Source organism: Trachurus trachurus, assembly GCF_905171665.1.
Source record: "Trachurus trachurus genome assembly, chromosome: 5".
Classification (NCBI taxonomy): Eukaryota; Metazoa; Chordata; class Actinopteri; order Carangiformes; family Carangidae; genus Trachurus; species Trachurus trachurus.
Window position 1 is genome coordinate 31,729,169 of NC_139896.1, and position 26,003 is coordinate 31,755,171.

The 26,003-nt window shown below is 39.6% G+C and overlaps 1 protein-coding gene across 1 annotated transcript in view; it reads right to left on the reverse strand.

Moving 5' to 3' along the window:
- Positions 1 to 239: 239 nt before the first annotated feature.
- The window catches only part of poc1a (POC1 centriolar protein A), a gene marked incomplete at its 3' end in the record, with an annotated part of 36,393 nt that continues 10,629 nt past the window's right edge, over positions 240 to 26,003 (reverse strand). The window contains exons 10-11 of the mRNA XM_083972189.1: positions 10,781 to 11,050; positions 240 to 350 (exon numbers count right to left, since the gene is read on the reverse strand). Coding sequence (XP_083828315.1) covers positions 240 to 350; positions 10,781 to 11,050 — 381 coding nt within the window. The remainder of the gene's footprint in view (positions 351 to 10,780; positions 11,051 to 26,003) is intronic.

Genomic DNA, 26,003 nt, shown 5'->3' on the forward strand with positions numbered 1-26,003 from the left:
GAGGAACAACTTCTCTAATATTCACCTCCTTCACTTCTGATTTGTCTTTGTAAAATAACCAGACACAGTACATCAGCAGTAAGGCTCAGGGTGTGTTTAGTCCAGTCAGGAAAGTTGTTGGGGGACTGTGTGTGTGTAAGATGTCACATCCAACAACAGTTTTTCTGAGTCTGTGGTGCTGATGTGTCCCCACTTTCCTTAAAAGCGCAGTTGGAGCTCTCTCTCCGACGCCGCCATCTTTACACCTCCTCTCGCCTCTGGAGATGCAGGCCGATCTCCATCTGATTCTCCAAACACTCCTTGAGCTTGTCCTCCGTCAGCGTCAGCCGCTGCTCTAAGATTGAGACGGTCTGGATGGAGGAGAGGAGAGGAGAGAGGAGAGAGGAGGGGACAGTGGAGGAGAGGAACAAGACGGAGAAAGAAAAGGAGGGAGGAAGGAGATGGATGAGAGAGACAGAGCATGTTAGAGAGGGCTGCACAGCATCAGCCTGACAGTAATGACTATATAATGGCTGTGTTTGTGTGTGTGACAGAGGCAGCTTGTGTGTGTTTGAGACAGATGTTGTGCGTGCAAGACAATCCAGCTGATTATCGCGGAGAGATCTGCTGCCTGAGCTGAAAACAGCAGCCTCTGTGTCTGGCACGCACTCTCTCTTGTTCTCTCACTCACGTTTGCATAAAACACACTTAACGCGCACAAAGAATTCAAGAAAGTCGCTTTTCCGACACGGGACGCGCATGTGTGGGTAGGGGAGAGATCACAGAGCGAGCGTACCGTTTCATCTCGGCATCCTGAGGCGGTGACAGGGGTTTGTTGTATATTTGAGCACCGTGTGCCATGTGCCTGTTCATCACAGGAGCCTCCAGGTGTGATTTCCACCGGAGCTGCTGTCTGAATGAACAGATTACTGAGGATGGAGCCTCTTCCAGCTTTTATTACGTGGGAGCTTCAGCAGCCACACCGGGAGAATAAGACAATGAGCCTTTAATCATTGAAAACAAATGGTAAGAATGAGAGGATTCACGTCTAGATAAACTCATGCCTTCAGTAGGCCGGGGGATCGAACACATTACTGCAATTTTTAAATTTTGATCACTATCCTCATCGTCCTCATCATTTCAGGATTTTTTTAAAATGCTGGTACTGGTTTATCAATCATTTTAAAGGTACATTGTGTAGGAATTACTCCCATTTAGCGTTGTGGTTGTATATCTCTAGCAACTCAATCGTATTTTTCATGCTGCATTCACGTGAAATTGGGCAGACGACAGACGGACAACAGTTGTTGCACGTAACGGCATAAACAAGCCTCTATGTAAACAAGTGCTCCGTCAGCACGAGGCAAAACAATACACGTGACAATATGTTGTCATGGCGATGTCGTATTGTTTACCTGACCCACGTTTTACCGACTTTCTCTCGACTTCTGTGACTAAAATGACATCTGGTTTGTTAGCGACGGCCGTCTGCCCGACTGCAGGTGAATGCAGCATCAGTGTAACGCTCCATTCCTCCTCACTGCGTTACCACGGTGACTTTTCACAGACGCCACCTCGACCTGAGCCGACAGCTCCGGTGTCTCCGCTGAGTTTCCGTGGTTTCCTACCGTCACGCTGCCACTGAACGTAAAAACATGGCGACACCACATGGCAGCCAGCACCGAGCTTACCCGCTCCATGTAGATATGAATGATATGAACGGCTAATTCAGAGCTGAAAGGAACACTTCAGTTTGTTGATGGGGGTAATTACTGATTAATGAAAAACATACTTTTGAACCAAATAATCGATTTTTGTGAATAGATAACAGGAGAAGTTACACAATGTCCCTTTAAGGCCTATTTTTTGTAAGCTTGAAGAATATAAAAGGAGTCAGTTCCTTAGATGTTTCAGTGGAAGTCAAGGCGAAGCACCTTCAATAGAAGGAATTGAGATCATGGTGGTTTTTACTGAGAAATCAGATCTCATTTCCAGGAAAAGAAAATACAGGTGCAATTTTCAACGTGCTGCTCCTGATCATTCATATAATTGAGAATATTTGAAAGTGTAAAACAGAAACTATAACATTCTCCAAAGCCTTTCATGAAACACGTATACATACATTCCAACCTTGAATAGCTATTAGGCTAGGCTGTAATTTTGACATCCTGCTTATTACTGTATACAGTATATGCTGTTGGGATTCATAGCTGTAGGGCTGATTGCAGATCAGCATTCAACAGGTGGAGCAGCTGTACGATGTTATGGCAGCTCGCCTCACTGTCGCTGCAGCACTGACAACATCAGGTGAAGACTATGTATATGTTCATATATGACAACTTGGATGTAAAACTAATCATAAAATCAAACTACAGTATTGTCTGTTTTTTCCACTGTAAATATGTGAAAGTAATTGTTATACTACAACTTCTTATTATAGTAAATGTCATTTTATATAAGGATTCTGCTTTTATAATAATTGATGATGAGAAATCCCAGTAAATGTGTTGTAAAATAGCAATTCATTTTGTGATCATGAAAATTCTTACACTACATTTACCATAACAAGAACATAAATTCAGCCTAACACAGGCCACTTTTTTCAACTCTAATTAAAAATCTGGTTTTGTTGTCTGTGTTAATTTATTTCTTCAATTGTCCTCTTTAGTTTCTGTTATCAAAATATTCTAACTGCACTGAAAAATAATTTGTCTATTATTTTTTGTCTGGTTACATTTTAAATAAATTAAAACAAAGCACTTTCATCGTCTGCTGTGTTTAAAAATCCTTCACAGATAAACAATGAGACTTGTAAACTATGTTTGTTTAAGAACAGTGAAATCTAGCACAGAGGATCAAAACCATGTAAGCGGAATGCAAAAAGTAAAAATATGTCAGTGATGATGACAAACTTGAGTTCTGGGAAACAGTAATAGAAAACTCACTGCAAAAAGATGACAGTAATTTCAATGAGTCGCCTTCCCGAAAGTGGCAACAGTTTCCTCTGCATCTCTGACATAACTATTTACTGAGCTAATGTTGCCTAGTGACAAACACGGCCCCAGCTAGTGAGCGGTTTTGGATAGTCCTGCTTGGCAACAAAAATTTGGTTTTAGGCAGGAACAATCAAACAGTAAATATGTCAAGCCTTGACAGATGAGACTCACTAGATTTGGGTCAGTGAGAAGAAGATATGTCAACATGTCTCGACCTGTAATTTTATGTCTCTCTTTGTGCCAGGGAGTGTAATTTTGAAATTGCTAGAAAGCAGCAGAGAGATGAATCACTCCTGGAGCATTTATTAAAATATAACCAGCTGTGTGTGAAACGCTGGCTGTGAGGGAGAGATGGACGGACGTGACCTCAGCCAGAGGTCATCTCTCACAGGCTTTCAGGTGTAAACTGTCTCATTGAAAAATAACCCGACAATGGACTGAGTGATTTACAGTCAGTAGCTATAGGACTATTACATGATATAACATGATCTTGACAGAGCACTTTCTTTCTATCTCTTCTGTTTCATTTCTGTTCTTGGACATCACTTTCATGATCATCTAATGGTGACCTGACAATCAGGGAACAGTTTATGAAAGTATAATCAACTGAAAATAATCATAGTGGGACAGACACTCAAATTAATCTACTAAAAAAAATAAAGATTACCATAGATATCATGGATTAACAATGACCTGCAGAAATTCTACAGATCTAGACTGAGGCATGGGTTAAGCCGAGGCCTTGAACTGTTTGATCCATTGAAATAACAGACAAATAAAGAATAGGGGTAATATCGCAATCGCAAAAGAGTAGAAGAGAGTTGAAGTCAGACAGCGAACACACACACAATCAATCCTCACATTGCACAACTGCTCTTCTTGCATTGTCATTAGTAATTTCAACCAAATTAACATCATAAACCTAACCAGATGTGTTTATTTTGACATTTATTGTACACGTGGATTTAATCCTTTGTATTATATATATTATATACAGTATTATACTGTATACTTCTTATCTATCTTATTTTTTATCCACTCTGAGTGTAAGACAGCGTTTCCTCAGTGTGTGAATGTGTGTGTGTATGTGAATGCGTGCATGTGTAAATGTCCTTTCTGTTTATTACTTTTTATCATGTAAAGTACCTTGAGCTGCTTCTTGTATGAAAAGTGCTCTACAAATACAGTTTGATTGATTGAGGTGTAATTCACCAAACCAATTGATTCATCTCTCCTCTGTGAATGTGTAATGATTGAGAGATGTATCTGGCAGGTCTCACACACACATTCATTTGTACCTTTCATGGAGAGATAGATGCATAACATGATGTCCGGGCTAGCTCTTATTCTTTTCTATCTTAAGAAGAAAGACAAACTGCCATACATCCACTGTAGCTTTTACTAAAACAGTTTCTAGAAAGTTGAAACCCTTTATGATTTGAACAAAGTTAAACCATGATTACTTTGTGAGCAAAAGAAAAAAACTATAGCTCCCGAAATCCCCAAGAGCCGTAGCCTGATGGAACCTCGGTATCATCAGAACTTGCTTTCTCAGCTCTCCCCTCGAAAATCATTCTCAAATTATTTTACCTGCTTGGTTTCACTGCAGTTTCACTGTATTAATTCATCTCTATCCTGCTATTATTACAAACATGTCAACAACCCACAGCTCACCACATCTGTCAAGCTGTGACATTTAGCCCACGAACATTAAGGGCATAAAGTGAGCCACTGTTCATACTACTGAGAAAGGCGAAGGCAGGGTTTTTAATTAGCTTGGTTAATAATGTCAGTAGAAATCTGAATGAAGTTACTTCTGTTACTGAACCAAGACGTTGTGTTTTTTACTTCAGCTCTCTACAGAATAATGTGGTTATTAGAAATGACTGAAAAACCTTTAAACACAACAGAGCTTCTATGTTAATCTCATTATTCACTCTGTTCTTAAGAGGACATGGACATGTAGTCATTTTCAAAGCCTACACGGAAAACATACACATGGCCGGGCATGAATAATCAGATATGTGATCGTGAAGGCATTGACAGAGATTGTTGAATCTCTAAGATAATCTCAAAGTTCCACATACACATCACACGCCGATGAGTTCAACAATGTGTGGGCGAGTGGTTCTTTCTTTTGGGTCATCAAGCTAGATACCATCTCCTGTTATTTCATGCATCACAGGAGAAAGGTCTTATATTTCCTCTTTCTCTCCTTCTCCTTGCCTGTCTCCGTTTTCTAGATCAATACTACCCTGTTTATCTTACCAACCTGATACGGTTACCCAGTGCTCAGTGCAGCCAGCTATTGGTGTTGGTCTGTGCGCGATTCTGCACGTGTCCCCAGGCAGCGGCAACTATATACGGGCCTATAGTTTTCATCTGGAGTAGAAACCAAATCTTTATGCTCCTAAAAATAGAGTGAGCTGTTTTTCTTTTCTCTCCAGAACACATTATACTCTCCATCGCCCTGAGCATTACTGGCCTCTGTTACTAAGTCTCATAGCTTTGGTATGATCCACTCTACAATAGTCAAAGGTCGACGAACTGGTGCTGGTGATAGGTGGCAGTCCTTTTTTTCATTATCTGGCTAACTGATGTTTTAAATGATAAGTTCTGTGTAATTATCAAAAAAACATGCAAAAAAAAAAAACCCTGTGAAAAAAGTATTAACAATCTGTATGTTTGGAAAACCAACAGCACAGCTGTAGCTTTGGACCAAGAATGTTAATATACATAACCAGACTGGCAGATAGCCGATTAGCCAGTCATTGGTTCAATGCCTCAGCCAAGACATTAGCATGCTAATGTTAGCTTGTTAGCCCGTAAACATGCTAAGACAGCTTGAAGGACAGGCTGTAAAAGATTTGGGGTTTATAGTTTCTGAAGGTTCTTTTCATGAATGCAAGTGTTTGATAAGTGGATATTTCCAGCACTGTAATTGGCACTAGTGGGTGTGGCTTAAAAATCAACTTTTCTGCTCACGAATCACGATGGCTTTGAGTGATTAAACTTGCAGGAGAAATCCTACGCCTCTCCTGAACGTTCATACAGATGTTTGTTTTTTTTATTTCACGTGGATTATGTTAATTTAGGGATTTTCCTTCTTTACAGTAAATCGAAATAACTTGAGGGCCATTGTGAAGAAGTTTCGGTCTTAATAAAATTTATGAAACTTTAGAAATTCTGCAGTTCCTCAAAGAGCAGTTTAGTGGTTTCTATTAATCTAAAACTTGAACCACAGAAACTGTGGCTATAAGGGAACATACCAAAACATGTTTCTTTCACTTTCTCCTGATGTTCCTTTCATCTTTATATTTATATCATCTATATATCCTCAATTAAGTTCAGGATAGTTGGGAGAATTCCATTAACTAACCTAAGCTTAATGGTCTATTGAAGAAGAGAGGACCAACTTCATGTGACTTATTGAATGAAACAGAGTAAGAGATCAGTTCTTCATTCAAGATTCGTCATAATTGAGATGGAGAGAGTGGAAGAGGGGGATAAGTGTGGGGACTGCAGGCTTAGTCTGAGAGAACATGTAAGAGTGGTGAATTATAAGACAGAGGGAGATGGAAAAAATGGGTATGGGGCTGAGGATTGGTGGGTGTTGGGGTGGGGTGGTGGGGGGGAAGACAAGTGAAAAGCAGCCAACACAGCAAAGTGAGGCTTTGGAAGATTCAGCCTCACGTTGAATAATTCATCATCCTCCCTCACAGTCTTCTCGACTGTTAGAGTTACAAAGAGGTGTAACAGTGAAAAATAATGCTGTGGAAAAGACTTATAAATGGAGCAGGCATATAGTGCAGAAATAAATAATGCTATTTAGTCAGGCTAATTTCCAGTGAATGGGCAGTGTAGGACACCGTGTTCAATAGAAACCAGTATTACTAACTGTCATCCACAAGCTGTGTATGGAGCTGCAGATCAGGGGCCAGCGTTAGGTTGCGTTGGTGTCAAATCTTGTACCCACTGTGCAATTTGTGGCATGTTTACATCAGACCTGAGATTCTTCAGTTTTACATCACGTTAATTAGATAGGACTAAATTAACTAAATTAAAGGTGCCCTGTTAAGTTTTCTTATAAATAAACAAAGATGATCACATTTAAATGTAGTGCTTAGTGCATTTCCTTCCTTATTAAACATTCACAACTCTAAAACATTATAGCCATGAAAATGCGAGTTATTGCAAAACCACAAGATGCTTTTTCTGCGGCAACATTGAGATGAATTATAGCTGTAGGCGTTACAAACTCACCTGTATAACATTTTTAAAGAAAACTCCATTTATAGAACAACAGGTTTTTAACACTTATCTCAGTCTATTGACCTAACCCAGCAGAAACATCATCCATGTGTCCACCACTGATGTATGAAACCTAACAATGAAAGGCGCGATGGATGAAACCAGATGCAGACAGTCCATCTGGGATCAGGGTTTGGGTACAGTGGGCTTGAAAGAAAGAAGCTGGCATCACTACCTTGGGAGGGGCTGGCCAGCTACTCAGCTGCCCAGGGCCGATATTAAATGCTCCCACATGCTGGACTGCAGCTTGATCACGAGAGAAAGAGAAAACACAAACACACTAGCTGGGTTTACATGAAGCCAAATATTCCAGTTAGAATTGGTTCAGATGTCCAAACTGAATGAAAATGCTCCATATAAACACCTCAGAATAAACAGGCCCGAACCAAATGAAATTTCATTCAGTTTCACAGGGGTAGAATATTCCTTTTCCCAAAGCAATCGGAAGCAAAATTATATCAAGTAAACGGTGAAACTGAATGTTGTCTGGTCGCGTTCTTTCTGCGCATGCTCCGTCTTGATGTAAATGCATAGAGATGTTTCTTCACTTGCAAATGACTAAAAGTGTCAAAAAAAATGAACAACTACTGTGCTCATCACCAGTGGATCTCCATCTTTGATCAGGCACGTGATATTTTGATCAATCTGTGCTAGGGTTCTGAAAATTAAAGAGGAACTATGTACAGTAAGTCCGGTCGCTCTTCCGCTGTTTTGCTAATCACCCTCCCGACCATGTGCATTTGTTTATAACGAAGCCAGCGAGAAATCAATCACTAGAGCGGTAGATAACGTTATATATTCTATATGATGTTATGGGGTGTATATTTGTGTAGTTTAATCTGCCATAACAAAGAGAAGAGAGCTGGGACACCGGGGCGGCAGAGTAATTGTGATAGTTAACTACATGACTTGTGACTTATTACAAGTGAGAACGGAGGCTCTCTGCCTTCACCTGGCGTCTCACGGCTGACAACCAACCTTGCAACATCAGTGAAGTTACTCAGTCGCCGCCCCGGTGTCCCAGCTCTCGTCTCTGCACCCCACGACACAAGTGCGCTCCGTAATCCCTAATCTTTTGTTTTTGACGGTTAAGACTACACAAACACACACGTCGTAACATATCGTATATGTTATGCAACGTTTTCCACTGCTCCGTTCATTGATTTTTCGCCGGCTTCGTTGTCAACAAATGCACATGGCTGAGAGCAGCGTAACCAAAACAGCGGAAAAGCAAGCAGACTTGCATAATTCCCCTTTAAATTAAGGTAAAAATGTAGCATAGTTAAGCTACAAATCCTGCATAGTTCCTCTTTAAAAAAACAGACTCGGCCCAACCCATGGGTATTGAAGACAAGACATCACGCCGCCCTAAAATCGACCATCATTCAGAATGATTTGAATCAGAATGGAAAAAAAGTCTGCATGTAAATTAGGGCTGGGACGATATGCTTTTCTCCCGATTCGATTCTTCTACGATTTTTTGGATGGCGATTCGATTTAAATTGCGATTCTACGATATTGCCGATTCTCTCGATTTTTCGTCGCATTTTTAACATTTATCTGCACACAAATACTGTAGGAGCCTATAAATTAACATACTCCATTATAAAGTGAACTTAAACCCTTTTCAAAGAAAAGAAAGAAAAAAAAAATCGATTTTTGAAAAAAAAAAATCGATTTAAAAATCGTCAAAAAGGATATCGCGATATCTATGTGAATCGATTTTTTCTCCCACCCCTAATGTAAATACTGACTGACACACATACAGAAGAGTTTCTGCAGCTCTGCATGGCCATTAAACATGTACACTTACTAGCAGTAAGTGAGGCAGTGTGCCTCCAGTGCTCATGTATGAATGATGTGCACATTCACAACCTCCAGCTTAAACCCTGCCTGCACCACACACAAATACACCTCTCCTCCTTACCCCTCGTCTCTTCAGCTTCTTCTTTTCATTCTCAGAACTGTTTCTCTTCGTCTACCCAACAACAATTTGCCTTATTTCACTGTCATCTTAGAGAAATAACTTGTTGTAAATGTATCTCTGAGCAAGTCCTTCACTACTGTGGTATTCGGACAAAGGAAGATAAAAAGAAAAGCTATGACTGTGAACTGGTATAATATAAAATGCACATACCAGCAGTTCAATAGAGCACAAACAGTGCAAGAAGTGGTTGGCATTATGCGAACACAGGTTCTTAAATGTTGCCCTAAGATTAGACATCTGAGAACTGTTTCTGGCAAAACATTGCACATCTGGTGAGTCATTATTTGGTGATTCTTTTAACAAGCTCAAACACAATACTTGAACGCAATGTGCAGCAATTACATGATAATGGTAAATAATGTAATGGCAAACAACTTTAATTAAATCCTACCCCAGCTGGTATACAATTTTGGATTGGCATTGAAAACAAAACTTTATGTGATTATACCAGGAATGCATCAAGTATGAAATAAATGGCCTGTTCTTTGATGTAACTGCAGCTGGGCCATGAAAATAAAACCCCTAATAACAACAATAACACAAACATGTAGTACATTCACTGTATTTAACATTTGCAACTCTCACTGACAGAAGTCGCAAGTCATTTGATGTTACTCTATACTGGACAGGGCAGTCAACCAAAGGCCTTAATTAAATTCAATCTCCCTTTAATGCACCGACAGCGGAGACGGAAATATTTTTGCTGCAATCTACAACATTTATTTGACATATCCGTCCAACATCAACCACTGACCACAACAAGGAAGCTAAACGAAATCACACAACACACGTAAAAAGGATAAACTGAACTGATAAGAGGCAGACCTTCGGGTCTGAACTGTTTTTTGTTGAAGGGCCTATTTTTAGTCGTGCAGCCTCTGGTTTGGTCTGGCTTCAAACTGAGTCTGGCCTTCACTGGCCACGAACCCACTCACTTTGAGAGAAGAGCCTGACCAAGCACAGCCAGCACGGTGTGTTATATATTGATATGAATGATGGATAAAATCGAGATTGGATCGTGTTAACTAGGTGACTCATGTCTCCCCGGCCTAGACCATGATATTAATATAATTAGCATGCTATTATATACCTACATGATTATAGATGAACTAAGGAAAAAATTCAATGTAGAAAATGATGTGGCGATAACCAAAGCACCTGAAGGACATCACTATGCATGTGCTACAAGTAAAAAATGATTTATGTGCAAATGTTAATGATACTTACCACAGGTGTAATGAAATAATAAAGTGTTATTTTAGATACAGTATAAGGAGTAAAATCTATCAAGGACACACACATTTGTGTAGAATCAATACGGCAGTACAAAACACTGTGGAAAAGGTTGTTTTTTTCTTTTGTGTGTGTGTCTGTGTTGTTGAAACCATTTCAGGCCCACAGGTTGAAGAGTAAAGGAACCTTTTGTTCTGAACAGTGTGAGTGGGAGGCACAGCCAAAGTACGGTGCATGCTGTTAGCCATGAAAGATTAGCACATCTTCTGCTCACCTGAGTGAGAATATCCAGTTGACCTATGATGTGTTCCAGGGTGCTGGCCAGACCAGGGGCGACGCCTCCATCTGAAGTCTGGGACTGGGACGAGTGCTGTGGTAAACCCTGGGTCTGCGGCTGATGGGTGGTGGAGGAACTGCTGCTGGGGTTTCTGTAGGTGTGGGAATGTGTTGCTGCTCTGCTGTGACTGCCACTGCCACTGCTGCTCTGAGTGTGGGCAGCAGTGTGGTAGTCCTGTCTGTTAAAAGCTTCTGATGGGTCAGAGGTCTGGAAACGGAGAAAAGGGAAAGTGGAGCTGTTAAAAAAAATCATATGGTGCCTAATGCATTTTACATATACAGTTTACTGTATTGATATAAAAACCTTTCATTCGTAGACGAGTGGGTCATCAGTACAGAATTGTATGCAACATAGAAGATGCAAATACAACTCCTGTAGAAGGATTTGAATGCACTATTTGTCTGAAAAATTGGTTCACGCATTCATTTCTAGCTGTTTAGATTACTGCAATGCTCTTTTCTCCAGGTTAACAAATCAATCACACAATAAACTTCAACACATTCAAAATGCTGCAGCCAGAATTCTAACAAAAACAATTAGGTACGAACACATCACTCCAGTTTTAAAGTCTCTCCATTGGCTCCCAGTTAAATACTTTTAAGATCTTACTCGTTTTTTTTTTTAAATCTCTTAATGGTGCTGCCACTCCATATGTTTCTGACATGCTCACTCAGTATACACCAGACAGAATATCTCCTCAATACCACGCATACATTCAAAATCAGCTCAAGGAGCTTTTAGTTATTATGGTCCAACACTGTGGAACTCTTTACCCATTGAACTCCACTCATCTCCAACAATATCTTCTTTTAAGTGTAATCTTAAAACATATCTGTTCTCACAAGCTTTTAATTAGTCTTTTTGTTTGTAGGTATACCCTACCCCCCCACATCAAACAAGCTGCCTCCCTGAACACCTTCAAAAAGGAACTGAAAACATCTTTATACCACAGCCTTCTCAATTTATAATAACTGACATGTATTGTTTATTTTCATGTATTTATTCTGTTTATGCTCTTTTCTTTCTCTCTCCTCTTGTCTCCAAATGTAAAGCACTTTTACATGGCCATGTATGAAAAGCACTTTACAAATAAAGTTATTATTATTATGTTTGTTTGTCTTAACACGTTGGCTTTTGTTTAAATATGTACTCACATGTATTGCCATCTTGCTTTTATCCTGAAGCACATTGAGTTTATGCTCGCCATATGAAATGTGCTATGTAAATAAAATTGACATTGGCATTGACATTGTTAGCTTTCATTTCATTTCAACTTCAAAAACAGAAAGCTACCTTTCCATATGAAATGTTAAACGTGGGAGGTGAAAACTAGTTTGGAGTTACATGGCAACCAAAGGCACAGGAATCACTTTACAGACAGGGGGAAGAATGGATTTCACTGAACAGTTTCAGAAACTGAAACAGAAAGGTCAGAACAATAATCCAAACAAATCTCAAAATCTACCAGGACCTAAGTTGAGAAACACAAGCTGAAACCTGTTACCTCCACCGTCCCCTGACCAAAAAAAATAAAAATCTGTGGGTAGATCAGAAACATGCTGTCTGTGCAAAAGAGCCTAAAAATATAGCACAACTTGAAGTGATTACAAAGAAAGAGTGGGTGGGTTAAAGAGCGTTTGCAAACTGTGATATCTGCCAAAGGGCCGACTTAGCAAAGTGCCCAAACTTTTGCATACAACTGTTAGAATGAGTGAAATACCTTTTACGTATTTTTGACGTTTAATAAATCTACTCTCTAAAAGTAGATTAAAACTAGACTAAAACATTGAATCAATGTAGTTATTTATTTATACAATAAACCAGAAGAAGTAGTACTTAGTAACTGTTAAACTCTGACAATTACATCTCAATTACACAGACCAAGGTGCTGAATTAAATAATCAATTAATCGCAATACACTACATATTAGGGATGCCCTAAATGATCAGCCCCTGTTCATTATCGGCCATTATTTCTCAATCACGGATCACCTTAAAACTACCTATTGTGTAGTATGCGGTCAATGCTGCTTTGTGTGTGTAGTGTAACCCATATTTAGCCCATAATATAATTATCACCAGCAATCTTTTTATATCATCGCATGGGCCACACATTTTGCTCGGAACATCACTAGGCTCATTTTACGGGCTGAACGTGTGGGTGATACCACAAACATTTGTGACTCAAATGTTTTTCTGAGCAGTTAACACCATCTCTTGCTGCATGCATTTGCACGAAAATTCTTGTTGCTTTTATTGAGCGTGTATGGTCGGGGATGAATCAAATGTGGAGTTCTGGTGTGTTGTGGTAAGAATATTCATTTGGTTTGATGGCTATTGTCAGCATCATAAAGAACATGTGTACAAAAAGTCTCTCATTAAATTATCATGCATTTGTGTTGTGTCAGAAAATGTGGGTTGATGAAAAAAAGAAACACAGGTTTTTCTTTTGAGAGAATGAGCTATGATTTTGTTTTGCTTAAGAAAGTTAAAAAATATTCACTGTAGATGGAACCAATCAACATTAACTTTGCTTGAATGGGCTGTGTTTTAGTAAAGGAACCTGTTAGAATGACTTCAGAAGGGATTCAATGAGTAAAAGACGGAAACTGTTGAATCTCTTTCTCACACACACGCGCCACTCAGTCTGCCTGTGTTGTGATTAATTCAATGAGACATAAACACATGGAGGTCTGTGACCACATCTCTCCGTTGCCATGTCTATGTGACTAAAAGCTGTGTGCACACATCTATAGGTTCCCTCATATTTCTGTCCGTCCCTGCAGACCTCTGTCTACTTGTGAGGACTGGTGGGTGAGTGTCCTGCGCGTGTGTGCGTCTGTTCCAGGGTGACATCTCTTCTGCATCTCAGCGAGGGACGCAACAACTGTTTTACTCATCAGCACACAACAGGAAATCAATTCACACTCAGCTAAACATGTTCAAGACTGGAGTGTCAAACTGTGTCTCTCTGAAATGAAGCCAGATGAGCGCAGTTGCCAGCTGTCGCCTGGCTCCACGCATTTGTCACAGACAGAGGTAACACATACTGCCACAATCAAAGGGGCGGTGATTCCCAGCAGGCATGTACACAGCATGATGGCATGCTCCTTGACAGGTCATATCATTTTTTATGAAGCTTTAAAAGTTGTGAAAAAAATCCCAAATTGCATAATTTATCATGGTAGGAGACTGTAATATCAGAAGGTACCGTCAGACTTTCAACTCTCCGATGGTCCTTGAACTAATCGTGTGTAACATATCCTTCCATCAGGAAAAAAAAAAACTTAAAGGGATACTACACCCAAAATCAATAATTCCCCAATTTTCTACTCACCGTCATACCAAGGAAGGGTTTGGAGAAATTTCTGAGTTATCAAAACGTTTTTGGAGTTCCAGTGTCCTGAAGCCGCGGCATGAAAAAGTTGCTGCAAGATGTTCGTTTGTCGTTGAAAACCATTGGATGTATGATGTAAACACGGAAGAACATCTCGCAGCCACTGGGAGCTACTGCTACAACAAGGCTAAAGACAGAGATCAAATGAACTTTTACAACTTTTTCATGTCGTGGCTTCAGGACACTTGGGTCAGTACGGACGAGCAGTATGGAGGTATCTGGATGTTTCATAGTGAACTCTATCCACCGCCATTATATGAAAATCCGTTGCCAGCCAGACCCCCCCTGGAACTCCGAAAGCATTTTGATAACTCCGAACCCTCCCTTGGCATGGCGGTGAGTACCGTACTTTCCGGAGCGCACCTGAATAGCCGCATCAGCTAAATTTTAAAAGAAAATACATATATAGGCCGCAATTGAATATAAGCCACAGGTTTTCACATGGTGAATTATCGATTTTGGGTGAAGTACCCCTTGAATTTTCAGCATTAGTGCTAAGTGTGTCTGTCTGCACACTGAAGGATACTGCACATAGTGAGAAATACTATACACCTCTTGCCAACCAACATTATTCCATCCACCCTTTATCAAATTTGAAATTGTAATTATTGTAGTCATATAATTGGATCACCTTTTCATCTTATGTGTTTCTTTCTCAGATTGAGTGAATGAGGCAGAATACTCTTTGAACAGAAACTAAGCAAATGATTCCACAGTGCCTTAATTACGGTAGACATTGTGAATTAGAACAGTTTGGTGAATTGTGAAACTGCATTAGACAAGTGGGTAGTAAGAAGACTGCCCTAAACCTGAATGTCCAAAATAACACTGAAATGGCTGCATGTAGTTAATTCCCTGATCCACTGTTTTCTGCAAATTCTGCAAATGTTATGGTACTGATCGTAGTTAAATGTTTGTTTTTTTATTGCCGTACTAAGAGTCTATAGATGTTGTCGGCAAAAGAGAATATATGCTCTCACTTGACCTCACCACTATTGTAAATGAAGGAATCTCAATGATGGTCTGGGTTTGAATAAATAAAGAATAAAATTAGAAAAATAATTTGCATTTAACAGAACTGTGTAGCCACAATATCAAAAGTTATATTGAGTTATATTCTACTTTTAGCAAATCTACAATAATGATCTTTTGTTAGTGGTTTTCCAAAGTCATGGGGAGAGAGAGAGAATGAGAGAGATGGAGAGATAGAGAAAATGAGAGGGAATGGGGGAGAGAGAGAGACAATAGTGCAGTTCTGCTGAGCCTACAAGCTCCACCAAGACTGGATTAACTCTTGTTGAGAGTACGACTTAAAGCTTTGTATTAAAACAGCTGCTTAAACACACAGACACCAAGCACCAATCCCCACATTTACACACATCCCCGTGTAGAAAATCAGAGGCACAACACATGGGCACTGGTGTCCGACCCACACACATACAATCACATACACAGGGTTTGTCCTTAGGTGCTTTGAAAAAAGGAAGTGGGTGAAGGTGTCTGAAAAGTCAGTAAATTACAGCACTTGTTGGTGTATTTGTTGTTCATGTTAAATCATTCTGAAAGAATATTGACTAATGGTGTATGATGTAACCTTACGTCTCAGTCACATGGCAGGAGGTTGACCAGCTTCATCACCAAGTCACTCAGTCATGTAAGCAAATAAATATTTCAAGAATATTCTAAAAATGTTTTATTTTAACAGATAGGCTGTTTTTTTCACATCAGTTCCTGTTGCTGACAGCTTTTTCAGCTCCTACACAAAAAGAAAACTGCAGACATCACTTGTTAGAGCTTTTTTTGACTGCATGATTAACGATCAATATTGTATTGTGTTATCATCGCTAAACTGCCTGATTATACAGCATCCTTTGCAATGTGCTGTGTACATTGTGATGTCGGCGCTAAAACAATATATTGCTTTGCAAACTCGACATGTCCCGAATTGTCGTATAGTCTTAACGCGGAGCCAAGGAAAACCCTGATACGCTAAAGTGTGCACACATGCTCAGGCAAACACAGCGCACACAGTAACCACCCTCCTAATGAATCACCTGGAGTGGAAAAACCAACAGTGGAAAATTTCCTGAGGCCCAAATTAAACTCTTAGTCTGACACAGCGAGCCATCAATACACCCTGCAAGCTGCATGCAAAAACCATTCATCTCACACTACACACCTTCACACGCAGAGTGGGTCGCCCGTAAGAAAGTGAAGAGAAATGAAACAAGCATATGAAGTGTTACATGTAGAAATATGGGGAACTTAAAGTTAGTGTGTGCCTCAGCAGTTGGTTCCTTCATCAAGTTTAGAACCAGATTAAAGATGAATTCACTGAAACACAACTGACACCTTAAAGACAATCAAGAATATTAAGATGTTTGGCTGATCTGAGCTGAGAAAAAGCTTCCTGCACTGTGACTCACAATGCAGCAGCAGGGTGATTTACTGATGGATGAAGGGCCACGTTCAGGTTCAATCTCATGTAACAACAACCATCTGCCAAGCTTAAATTCTTCCTGAATCTCTCCTGAACCTCCCCCAGCTTCAGAGGTGCTGCTGTTCGACCCTTACAAAGTGAACAGCGGCAAATGCACGGGTAACATTTAAAAGACTGGTACAAGAAAAGGTACAAGTAATTTGATGTCTTATTAAACTAACTCCGCTAATTTATGGACCTCCGATCTTTTGAAACGCTGCATTTCATTGTGCACCTGTGCCAAGATTCCAGTGAGGAGAAACTAAGACCGAACAATGAACAGTACTGGTTCATTGTGTGAAAATCTTCCTCTTGTGCCTGAAATCATAATGATATGTTAGTTTGTAAAAAAAAAAAAAAAAAAAGAAAAGTGTTAAATAAACTGCTTCAACTGAACTAGTTTAGATAAGAACGTTTGGTTCAACAAACTGTTAAATGTACTATATTTTAATAAAATGGTGTTATGAGTACACCACTAATAATAAAACAATATGAGCTTGTTGATTGACATTTCCAATAGTTATATAATAACATAAAAAAAACCTATCAGAAGTGCTCCACAAGTGCTACTGTGTGATTGTTGAGACAGGTGGACCGCAAATACAGATAAAGTGGAGTGCCATTCACACAAAATAATATCCATTAATGGTAACACTATTGGATATTTACTCCAAATCTTTTGACCTATCAAACTCTACTGTAGCATTAGTGGGAATGTTACACTCATTACTGGAGGAAACGATGTGGATCTAGTACGTAGTACAGTGTGTGTTGACACCAGCTGTGGCTATTTAACAGGCTCAGGGCTTTTAATTGGCTGTTTAAGAGTAATGTCTGTGTTTTACTTTAAATTCATACCAATCATCCCGACCCGCCTTGTCTTTCACATTACACAGATGGCGTAGCTGGCCGTAGTAGACCGTGTTGTGCTACAGTATCAAGGGGAGTCTTTTAATGTGACGGCGATTGAACAAAAAAGTTCGGTGAAAATCAAAATTTGACTTGCTCGAAATTTTCATGGTGTGGTCTACGCCAGCGTCACGTCCACTTAGCAGCACGCAGGATATAGCAGCTTACTCGTTAGTGTGGTGTTGTGAATGGCTGCAGAAAGCGTACAGCTGCATGAACGGGCATCCAGTTGGCATCGAAAGCGTACAGCTTTAATTCATACTACTCTCAACTATTCATTCTCATTTTCCTCTTCTCTCTGGCTGCTTTTTGTTACATTTCTGTTCACTATTTTTCTAACTTCTTTCTTTCATTTCCCCCTCTCTTTGCCAGTCTTTGCTTTGCCATTTTTATCCCAGTTTGTGCAAATTTCTCCTGATTCCCGGCTCTTTGGACGATGATGAGTCTTAAGTGTAACAAAGGTGAACAGGTGTCCGTTAATGGCTTTCATTTTCTCTCTTTTCATTATTCTCCTGCTGCTGCCCCCCCCCCCCACCTCGTTTTTTTCTTCTTTCTTGGCTCCAGTGTGCTCATGTTGTCTAGCTCACTCACGTGCTCACCCTGCTTTCCCATATCCCCTACCTTTCACTCTCCCTCTCCCTGTTCCTTGCTGATGCTCTCTCGCTCCACTAGACCATTAGGCTCTCTTTAACTCCATTGCTATCTTGTCTTCAACACTCCCTTGTCACACCCCCTGCCTTTCCCTCTCTTGCCCACTCTCTATCCCCTGCTGTCAAACGCATTCGACTCCCGCTGTCAGAACAACACCACCTGCCTTTCCATACCAGCACCTTAAAGATGCACACACACACACACACACACACACAACCACAAGCTGCAGACTACAGTACAATGCTGTGTTGTGTTGAATACATGCATGCTTGGTGGAGTGTCTCATTGCTGCAAATGCTGTTGCATCTTTAATTATGGAGAATGCTGGTAAAGTTCAGTATAGTGACAGCAGCCTATTGGCCCCTGTAAATGAATAAAATCATGGAAAAGCAGATAGAAGTTTGTGTAGCTGCCGCAGCCTCCGAGCCCCCTCCTCACTCTCAAATCCACATCCTAAAGCTGAGTGGTGCAGTGGTGTGTGTGTGTGTGTGTAGTATGTGTGTGTTGAGCTGTGAAGGGAGGCCTGCTGTGAGTGTGCAGCTCGTCTGTCTGCACACGTGAGTGGGAGAAAGACCCAGATGTGAAGCTAGAGACAGGAAGGGAGGAGGGGGGAGGGGGGGGGGGGTGGATGGAGGGATTAGGGTGGATGTGATCAGAGAGAGCTGATCTGCCTGTCAGCAATGGTTGGCACACACACGCACGCATACACATACATATACACACATAAAATGCCAATATATCTGTTTTCACAGAATGAAGCAGCAGGAAATCAAGGTTTGTTCAGTTCTGTTGAGCGGAGAGAGACAGCCCCGACTGAACCACACACACACTCAATCTTTAGCTGGAGAGACCTCATTTTAAAGCTGGCTTATTGTGTTTAACAAATAGGCCTACATGTTCCTGGTACAGCGCCCATCATTGGCAAATTATCATGGAGCTACGCATCCAAGTACATTAAAGGATCAGCACATCAAATTAGCTTCTTATGAATTCCCTGTGGATATGATTCTGAGAGGGCAGCACACATGGGCGGCCTTTGCCTCTGTATGAATAAGCACTGTATTAATGTCTCCTTGGTCACTTTCTTCCTGATGAAGTGAATTATAGCCAAAGACACTCTGTGTAAAATACTGGATGTCTCATAAAGTCGATTCTCCTGAAAAATAGATCCTTAATTAGATGTGATTATTTCACAAGCACACAAAGTACAACATTTCCCATGAGCCTCTCGAAATCTAGTGGGAGCTGTAGTTGTTGCAAGCCGCACTGGACAATAAGGAATATTTCCTGAATAACGTAAAAAAAAAAAAAAAAAAAGAGAAGGTTTATAACACGATCAATTTGTTGCCAAGTGTTTCCCGAAGTTTTTGTTCTTAGGGCTTTCACAATCTCATTGTCAGTCGCGACCTGAGGGCTGCTCTCATTCAAAGTCAATATCCACTCAAACACAGTCTAAATGTCCACAAGTGTTCTTGCTCTGCCCATTTTATCGAGGACACTTTGGGTGACGACCTGTGTGGATGTAAATTAGCCAAGTACCTAGGAGTGCTTTTTGAGCACAAAGCACAACTTCTATGAAATCACTCCATTAAAGGATAATTACCATTTTTTTTACAATCTGGACCTTATTTCTAGCATAAAAGACGATCATTTACTCACCCAGATAACTTTGGTGTCATTACAAGTCGTTCCGACGAAATTAGACCCAGCCGAGAGCCGCGTATATCCGTATAATGCGAGTACACGGGGCACCCGTTCATTTCACCAATATTTTGTTATGATATGCTAGTGCTATTCCCCTCTGAGTCCGGGCTGACCTGTTATCAACATCCGTGGTCTGTAGGTTGACCTACTAACCTCTGACCTGGATGATGTCATCTCTGACCCCCGTGCGGCTTGTTGCTACCCTAATGCTATGGTTCGTTTCTGCGTGTTTGCAACTTGTCAGAACAAAATGAGCAGCTGGACGAAGATCAGCTTCCACAGGCTTCCTCCCCGCAACCTGAACTCACTAAAGCTACGGCTAGTTGCGCTAAAAATGAACCCGAATGCCGAAGCAGAATGATTATTATCAGAATCAGTATCATAACAAATTATTGGTGAAATGAACGAGTTTTGCAGCAGATAATGTTATTTAGAGGCTACATTCCGCTTGCCCCGTGTAGCCTAATCGCATTATACAGATATACGCGGCTCTCAGCTGGATCTAATATCGTCGGAACGACTTGTAATGACACCAAAGTTATCTGGGTGAGTAAATGATCGTATTTTATGCTAGAAATAAGGTCCAGATTGTAACCGGTAATTATCCTTTAAGTTGAGATGAAAAAATTTGATTCACCTTTTTTTTTTCCGATTATGTACTTAATTCATGCAAAATGCCTACTTTGATACTTTGATTTTTTCAACGCTGTGCATATAGTTCATGATGAGGCCAACCTAGAAGCCTGGCTCCTCATATGAATGTATTGACTTAATTTGCTGCAGGAACAGCTATTTTACTTTTTAGTTTAGAGAGTGTCTATCAATTTGGTGTGCTTAGTTGGTGTTGTTTTGTTACAAGATATAGTTTCATTGAGTATTTTAAGGCATTTCCTTCCGTTTCTGATATGAACCGAGGGAACAGTATGTTAATATTCACTCTTCTGCATCTTTTTCTTAAGTGGGACACTGTCTGGTATTTGGTTGTATGAGTATCAGTGGCTTTCCACAACTCCTTTCAAGGTTTCATTCAGCTATAGGACATCCTGTTTACTTACTCTGCCTCCCTGAAAATAAGTCAATTTATAACAGCACATTAGATCCACTTTTCCTATATTAGGGTAGGGTACCTCTGTTCTTTCCCCCCTTTCCCTATAAACTCATAAAACCTTTGAATACTCTTTCCAAGAGAGAAGAAAATGAACACATTTATACGAGCTGGTAACATTTTTCTCTTCTCTGCTCTCAGGCGACACGTGTGGGAGACTTGCGGCAGTTTATGAGAGATGAAAGGGTCGGTATTAATAATAAATTATGAATGGATAAATTATACATGAAAAAGGAGAGTCTAGGAAGCTGGCACTTCCAGGTGCAGCTGTCACCATTATTTTAACTGTAATAACTAGCAGACAATAATTCATAAAAGATGATGAAAGACTTGTCAATTGGAACTATTTTAGATTAATGAGGTCTGTGTGTGCAAGTTTGTGCATGTGTGTGCATGTGTGTGCACATACACTTCAGCTTTCAATAAACACAGTATTAAAACATTATTTAAATAGTTTTAGTATCAGTCAAAATATGTATTGGGTATTAGTAGAGATTAAGTCATGTGTGGTGTCAAATACCAAAGTGGAACCAATTATTGTTGATTCAATCACTTTAAACATGTAATTTGTATGACGTGCTGAGTGGTAGGTTTGGATATGATGCCTGCCACTGGCTAAGAAGCTTTCATGGTAAAAGTCAAATGAGTAAAACGTTAGAGTGCGAATTATACAATGACAATTGGAGGGGTCAACATTTTCTCCAGGGTGTAAAGGGAACTTACACAGCGCAGTACAGCGCAGGCGTGTGCTTGAGTTAACAGAAGTCTTACAGTATCTTCCTTGTTCAATGAAATGTCTACAGTCTGTAGATGATGATAAACCAAATTTGACACAATTTTACAGTTCATGCGGCACATAATGTACCAGACAAACAACTTTTGCAGTCACCAACATAATATTCTAGATCTAAACTGCCAGCAAATCAGACCCACACACCCTATAGCAAACCCTCATTTCTGCTCAAACGCAGATCCACACAATGCTGAACCAGAACGAAACACACTATCTACATAGCAAAGATGATGGCAGATGTGTTACCATACATGCTCTAGACGTTAAACCTGTAGCAGCAACATCTCGAACACTACAAGGTGTGCAGACTGATGCAGAATAAAACTTCACACCAAGGATCCATTGGATTTGGCCACTTATTTAAAGATGTGGCCTTTGCCTTCGTTATTTTTCAGCATTATGCATCCATAGTTCTGAATCTAGTTCGCCATTCAACTACTTTGCATTTATTTAATCCAACTTCATTATTATGGCGATATCTTGAGACAAGATTACTCATTCAAGGAATTCTCAACCCACAGGAAATATCCATCCATATCCATATCACCTCTCCAAATATGTCTGTGTTAATTTGCAGCAGTTAAATCTCTAGAGGTTAAAGGACATCTAAGGCCATGTTTTACATGGTCCTTGGATATTACATTAACAACAAATCCATCAAATACAGAAAGATTAGCTGTGAATTGTGTTCTTCCTTTTTTCTTAAGTTCTGTTTTTCCACTTGTGTTGAGGCTTCAGACATCTGCATTTATTAAAAAACAGTAGTTCTCAAAAAAAGAGAATACACTTCATGCATTGCACTAATCATCTCTTTGCACATGAGCCAGCTGCCCATTTGATAATCACCCTTTGAGGCAAGTCTGTAATAAAGGCTGTCAAGTGGAAAAGCTATCAAAATCAATTTACAAGTCTGTATCACAGCAGCAAGAGAAAAAGAAATAGTCAGATAGAGAAGAATAAAAGAGCCCCAAAGGGTCGACTGATGGCATTAAGAAAACAGGTGTTTAAAGGACATTAGAAGACATGCACTTTCATGTCAATTTCAGGAGATGTTAGAAATAATGGCGTCTTACACAGGCGATACTGCTTAAACCCTCACTTCAAAATACATTTTCCCAGTATCTGGCCTATGTTCCTTTTTTTTAACTGCTAGTTAAACCACAGGAAAATCTTCTGTAATCTTTTAAGCCGGTGCATATTCTCATTTGCCCAGGTCATAGTTTGTCTAGGAAGACGTATAATAAGACAAATAACTAAGTCCAGTTGCTTTCGATTTAACCTCCTTTGAAATCTGTAATCTTTTGTAATTTTGTGAAAAATCTCTTGGTACTAAGTGGTATGCAGAAATGCAGAAGAGTCTGACAACAAATGTGATATGAGAAATATATTAAAAGAAATGTACGTTTGTTCCTTGCTGTTGTATTGTATCCATATAAAGTCTAATCGTTCTCTGCCCTGTGGCCCTCAAGATTTGCTGATGACTCATTAGTCGTTCAAAATGTAAACTGACCTTAAAGTTTAAAGCCCTTGAGGTTCAGTAGCAGTTTAATGTCAGAGCTCCTCACATTTGTTGTTTGTGAGTCCTTAAGTCTCAAGGAGACTACAGGCGCTATGGGTGGAAGTAAACTTGTGGCAGAGTGATCAATTAGGAGTAAGGAGAGACAGGTCGGTCGTGTGTGTGTCTGTGTGTGGACCTTTGGCATGCCCTTGTTGATGTAAGTAACACTGTATCAGTCAAAGGGATTGAAATCCAAGCTGTTCCATGAGGTCGCCTGGTGAGGCTGTGACACTCTGCCTCCCCCAGATTTTAGGATTCTTGTTGTGAGGACGTTTTGGTCAGTCCTCACAACTTCATATGATTGTTTGAAGATTAACATTTGGTTTAATACACACATACATACAGACATAAAATCAATCAATCACCCACTCACCCACTCACTCTACACAGCCTGCTCTGAGTGGGAATGTCACACTTTGCTCCTGCACTTTTGATGTCTTTCCACAATGAAGTAGTACACTTATTGAAGGTAAAGGGATTATTTTTGTTCCGTCTTTAGGCCGACAAGAGTTAGTCACAGTGAAAATGTTGATTGATAATGAAAATAATAATTAAATTTAGCCCCAGTTCAACTTCTTGTCACAAACTCCAATTACTAATAATTTATTAAAGGTAGAGCTATCTACTTCCATTCTGTTATGTTTCGTATGTTTTAAGACAGATGAGGATATATACCTCTAACAGTCTGTCCAACCATATACTTTAATGAATCAGCTTCACTCCGGCTTTGGACTCAGCTTGAAGAAAACTTAAGCAAACATTCATGGAGTGTTCAACCCTCAGTCACAGACAAAGAAAATGTTTTTGAAACTGTGCAGCCAGTCCAGATTTCTTATTTTATAACGTTATCAGTTTTAAAAGGATTCACAAAAAGTTTTTTGACAGTAAATTAACTACTTTTTCCCTTTGGATATATTTACACAGCAGTCAGAAGGGTGTGGTGGAATCAGTGCAACTAAAGACTCTGACTGAAAAACAGAGAATGATGTATTATTAAATTACTGTCATGAAAATGGAAGAGATGCTGCAACAAAATGGGCTTTGAAGTCTGGAAGGCTTGATTTCCATCTGAATATTTTTACAGTCTAACTGACTTTGGCATTTATTGACTCTTAATATTATCCAAACCCCTTAGTTGTCAAATTGGATAAAAACATTATGATTAAGGACAGTGCAGTGTTATTATATGTACTGCAATGAAATTAGGAATAATAACGTTAAAGTGTTATTAAGTTACAAATGCCCTAAAATAAAGACACTTGAACAGGATTGTATAGGACAAAAATGAATAAACATAACTGTGAGTCCTTTTGGAAATCACAGTTAAGTTAGCAAAACAAAATATACATAATAATTTTCACATAACAACTCAGTCATACATCATCGCAGCATGTTTGTTTTCAATTCCAAAAATTAGTCATGGTCTTTTACACTTTTTTTTAAAATCCACTTGCAATTTTATAAGATATATTTATATATTTACATTAGAGAAACCATTAACCAAACAGAGAGTAATTTTGGGTCTATTTCACATGGTCAGATGGTGGGAAAAAAACTTCTTCTATATCAAAGTGTAGATGTGGGAATAAAGTATTTCTTGCCCTGGCCTGCATGTAAGATATGAATGTAGCTTAGGGCTACACTGCAGACTTCAAAGGAAGGATATGCATGGAGGAAATAAGCCAGCCACCCTGGCAGCATGAAATACTGAGGGGCATCTTTTCATGTGTATGTGTCTCTTCATGTTTATTTTTGAGCCACTCGGCAGAGGTATGCAAATGTGTGGATACTGCTTTAAATTAGCCTTTTTAGCTAATATAAGCATTTGCATACATATGGTAAGCATATCTGCATATGAATATATGTAGATATGCGTGTAGATAAAGGTATGACTGTCCTTTTTCAGCAGTTTCGAGTCTAAGCGGCAGAATGACAAAATATCGTCTAAAAACAAAAATAGAAATAGAAATTCAATTAAAACAGCCCCTTTTTCACCTTTGTGCAACTGGCCAGTCACTGAGTGTAGTGGTGTAAATGTTGAACTGTCAGTTGCACCTATCTAGTGTCAGAGAGGTGTGGGGTGAGGGGGGTTTCCATGGCTATCTGACAATCCCACACACAATGAGACGCACACAACACCCTGTTTGTACTGTATCTCAACTGTCAAGTATCCAGTGAAGTACAATGCCAAAAATAAATAACAATCTAATGAAATTTGAGTGAGCTGCTCTACAAAGGTCGCGGCCAAAGAAAAATCATTTTACCATGGTAGAGAGTCAAAACTTGAACACAGTTGATACATATAGTATTATGTAAGAGTGTGCCATGAATGTGTATATTGCATGTATGTCAAGATAAAGTATAAATTGTGCACATGATAATATGAATTACCTAAGAGCAATAGTAATGTGTGCTTTTATGTGTTAGGCATAAGGCTATAATCTATGTGTGTCAGTGTCTAGGGTGAAAATCAAAAAGTACATTAAAACATATAATACATAATATACAGTACATTAAAAGGTGGAGCAAAATGTATTTGTTGTCAGCTGACTGTTTGTCTGAACG